Below are 4,482 nucleotides of genomic sequence, written 5' to 3'. Positions count from 1 at the left end.
TTTGGGTGGGGCGGGGGGTGGGTTAGGTGGGGGGAGGGGGAGATACTCCTTAATTTTCCTTTTACTCAGGCATCACCAATCTCTTTTATCTTAGCACGTGAAATCCTTCTTTGAGATGTGTTCCTATCAAGCATATGAATTGAAAACTAAATCTGTAGATAAACATGATAAGGGGACACCACAGTGAATACAGCACAAAAAGGCTCCTTTCCAAGGATTTCAACCTTTTTACATATAACACAGATCCTAATTTAGGGGTTATTCAATCACGTGGTGTCAACAGGGTGAAAAGGCACTTGCTAGTTTAAATAGCTTTGGACAAGTTGAATGGGTTATTGTGCATGAGCTGCTGCTGTACCGTCACAAAGCCGTGTTGTTCCTATCAAGCTAAAGAAATGTGCTTTAGCTTGGTTTCAGCAGTTGAGGGTTTGTAGTCAAATAATGGGTAAAGGAAGAATCGAACAATGTTCAAGATTTTGGTCATAAGACTGAAATTTCGACGAATTATTTCGGTTGCAAACAAAACAGGCGCATCACAAATTATACAAACAATCGACTGAAATTTTGGTCAAAATGCCAAAATTACCAATTTGTTTTGGTCATTTCAGTGAAACTTTACAAGCCCATATTATATATACTTTATTTTGATAAAATTTTGAAATTTTGACTATTCTTCCGTTTTGACCAAAGCCTCCGGAAAGCCCTGGAAATCCATATATTTGGACAAAAAGCTCCAATCTTTGGCTGTATCAATGCATTGTGGGGGTAGTAAAATGCATCTACATCGTTCATTTGCTGGATTTGAGTAAGATTTGAATTTAAAGGTAAACTTGATGTTTCTTTAGCATGGTTGGACCGGAATGACCAACTTTGGAGACCCAAGCCAAGATGCAACGGGGCAAACCCGCTTTTTTGGTAAAAAAGGGGCTGGTAGTTTACATAGGAGCAATCTTTTATTGTAATTCATCTTATAATGGTGGGTAGATTACATAGGAGTTATTTGCTAATTTTCCTTATGTGATTTGTTTCCTAGTTTAGTAGGTTTCTTTAATTGGTCGGATCTTCTTTATATATACTACCATGTAATACGATGGAGAGGCAGTTGAATAAAATTGAAGTGGAGATTGAGTTTGTCCGTCACAGTAGTGATGTTGTGCGTTTGTGCACAGGTTGGCTTCGTACAATCCTCTCCCTTCTCTCTTCTTCTTTAATATCTAATTTTATTGATCCCTCTTGGTTTTCTTCCTACTTTCTACTGTATGCAGATGTGATCTATAATTAATTTTGTTTTGTCAGGACGATTCAGAGACTGTTGCTATGATCAAAGAACTACTGGAGACTCGTATCCGACCAGCAGTTCAAGATGATGGTGGTGACATTGAGTATCGAGGATTTAACCCGTGTGTTTCTCCCCCATAATATATCTGTTGAGATTCAATGCCAAAGTTGTTACTTGGATGATGGGTGTTTAAAACTTAGTTTAACCTTTTATGTATTTACTTTCTCAGAGAAACTGGAGTGGTTAAACTAAGGATGCAAGGTGCATGTAGTGGCTGTCCTAGTTCATCTGTGACCCTGAAATCAGGCATTGAAAACATGCTAATGCATTATGTGCAAGAGGTAAATAGCAAACCATTCAGCTGCCTTTCATGAATTCGCACTGTTTTCATTTTTAATGTGGATCATGTCTAAAAAGAAATCTTAAGATACTTGTCAGGTAGACCTCTGTGGGTGTACTGTTAAACATTGTGATGCAGGTGCTGTGGGACCCAGAAAACATTCCTTTGCTTAAAACAAATCTGATTTGATAGTTGAAATTATTTGATGCACTCCATTCTTTTGGACCATTTGAGAACAATATTGTAAATAGTTGAGTGTTTGGTGAAAGGATGTTAGTATCGTCCAATGCTAGGTTATTCATTTAAATGGTTTCTCAAGTATTGTTTATCAGAAATTTTTCCTAAACACAAAGAAAGGTCAAATCAGATATTCTCAGCATATTGATTTGAGCTTTTTTAACATTTCTGGCCCATCCTATTCTCAAGGTTCACGGTATCGGGTTTCGACCTCTGAGGAGACCGAAATTTCGGTGGAAACCTGGGAAATTTTGAGGATACGGGGGAATTTTTTACGGTATAGTGAAAACTTAGGTTTCAACCCCCAAACAATGTTTTTTTTTGTCGATTTTTTTTGTACAGCCTATTTTAAACATTTTTAACACATTCACATCATTAGTTTCATTAAAAAAACACAAAGTCTTACTTGTGTGGTGAACCAAAGGTTCAATAATCATTACGCTCACTTGTTGGCTTAAATTCTGAAACTTTACTACATAATGACTATATATAGTCTACAATCTACATCAAAACATAAGGCATAATCCAAATGATCCAAAATAGATAAAAATATTACATCATCAACAGTTATCTATCAACACTGAACAGTAGTGACTCAATTACTCAACACTCGAAAGTAGTGACTCAATTCCAAGTAGAGTGTCTAGGCGGTTCCATCCAAGTAGTGACTCACTACCCCCAAGGCATGCATGTTATCTTTTCTAACATTATTTAGTAAGCTATATATACCTTATATCATAAAAAATCAACATTAAGCCACATCAAGTCATTAAAATCAACATTTAGCCGCATCAAATCATAAAAAATCAACATTAAGTCACATTAAGTTATAAAGAATCAACAGTTAGAGAAATGCTTTTGTTCTATAATAAGTTTGACTGGTCAAATGATTTTTATTTTTACATACATGAGACTTTTTGTATTAGGTATAACATAAAATCAGCTTTCTAACAAGTCTAAGATTACTTAAATCTGAGTTGTAATGACATAGTTATGCTCCGGTCAAACTTATTTTAAAATGCGCGAATGCTGTTCAAATCGCCTGAATGAAAATAATTTTAGGAATACCAAAACAAAAGATTATTTTACCGGACTTTTGGTTTTTAGCAACGTTTTAATATTATAGGATCTATAAAATTTCCATAATTGAGAAAAACCCCAGCATTTAAAAGTTGAAAATTGTCCCTATAACCAAAATCCAGTTTTTGTTCTTGGACTGAGGGGTTGACTTTTTATCCTTTAGGAATTTGATTTTTAAACTATTTTTATTGGATTCAAATAGGGGGTATTTCCTTATTTATGAATAATATCTTAAGTAAATGAAATAACAAAAAAAATGAAAATCTCCACTGTTTCCCCAAGTTTCCCACACTTGGGAGAAAAATGCACAAGAGAATGTCGAAATTTCCCAAACTTGGTCGAAACTAGGTCGAAACAGGTGATTTTTTAAAATCCCCTAAGGTTTCGTTTCGACTTGGGTCGATACCTGTGAAACATGTGAAATTTCGCATGTTTCGCTCGAGTTCTCAAATCATTCCTATTCCTGCAGTGGGATGCATTATGCAATAGAGTTAGAATTGTAATGAGTCTTATGACTATCCTACATTCCTACATCACCCTGTTTCTTCGAAGAGGTGGCAGTCCAAATTAGTGTAGCAAACAGGCATGATATGGATGCAAAGCACTTTCAATCTTTATAGTATTCAGAAGACATGGTAAAATTAGGAGCATCAAGTTTCAACAACCTTGATGTGGTGGAGCTGGAGCCTTTGGTGGGGTTGCCTCAAATAGGCTTTGCATGGCATCTTTCTCAAATTAAATTGCACCCTTATCAGATATATCCTTTTAGGAGTCCAATCTGGTCATATGGAGTTCAACTGGATGGTGGATACTCCATTCTCTTAATGGAAAAATATTAATTATTTCTAAATTTCTTCTCTTTTTTTTAACTTGCCCCAACAAGCTTACTGTGTTTGCAGGTTAAAGGTGTTGAACAAGAACTAGATGATGAAGAGGAAGCAGTAAATCTTACCAGCCAGATGGATTAACTCTCATTAAACGGTGTGTGTCAACTTGAGTTTGCACCCACCTTCTATGCTTAGTTCTAAAACATTTCTTGAAGTGATGAATCACTGGTTTGGTGATTATGCTACAAATTATATCTTAGCATGACTCCCGGAGGAAGATTTTGCCTTTAGTAGTGTCAGTTTGAGTTGTGAAATTGTTAGGTCCAAAATATGGGTGGTCGCAATAACAAGTGCCTTGGGGCAACTCCAATAGGCAGAATTAAGAAAACCAGAAAATCCAAAACATAGTTTTCTTGTTTGGAGCTGAATTCGATATGAACAAACTGTTACAAGTTACAACAGCTTATCCTAAATGCTCAAGCTGTTAAGTTAGGGCTACAACAATGTATGTCAACACACAACTAAACAAACAATATCAGACTTGGGTTAAATTTATAGCGACATTTACTTAGGGACATGATGCAGTACAATATGGAAGGCCTTAAGAGTAATAGGCTCAAAATATTTTTAAGACTTTGCTCTCCCTTGACAACTAAGAGTCAACAACGATAAAACGTTAGTGAAAACTAATAAAAGAAGGTTTTTTGTTTTTTTTTTTT

At 35.6% G+C, this 4,482-nt stretch overlaps 1 protein-coding gene across 6 annotated transcripts in view; it reads left to right on the top strand.

The window, feature by feature from the left end:
• Window positions 1-4,482, top strand: part of LOC122072652 (nifU-like protein 4, mitochondrial) — an 11,421-nt gene that overhangs the window by 2,790 nt on the left and 4,149 nt on the right. For 3 of the 6 annotated variants that reach the window (XR_006138561.1, XR_006138562.1, XM_042637029.1), the window contains exons 4-6: window positions 1,297-1,400; window positions 1,509-1,620; window positions 3,836-3,917. Coding sequence is in view for 4 of the 6 variants with exons in the window: in XM_042637029.1 (XP_042492963.1) it covers window positions 1,297-1,400; window positions 1,509-1,620; window positions 3,836-3,904 (285 nt within the window). In the remaining 2 variants the exon portion in view is untranslated. The remainder of the gene's footprint in view (window positions 1-1,296; window positions 1,401-1,508; window positions 1,621-3,835; window positions 3,918-4,482) is intronic. The other 3 variants (XM_042637027.1, XM_042637030.1, XM_042637028.1) reach the window with 1 other exon arrangement.

Source organism: Macadamia integrifolia, chromosome 3, assembly GCF_013358625.1.
Source record: "Macadamia integrifolia cultivar HAES 741 chromosome 3, SCU_Mint_v3, whole genome shotgun sequence".
In the NCBI taxonomy this organism is placed as follows: domain Eukaryota; kingdom Viridiplantae; phylum Streptophyta; class Magnoliopsida; order Proteales; family Proteaceae; genus Macadamia; species Macadamia integrifolia.
This window is presented reverse-complemented; position numbering and strand designations above follow the sequence as displayed.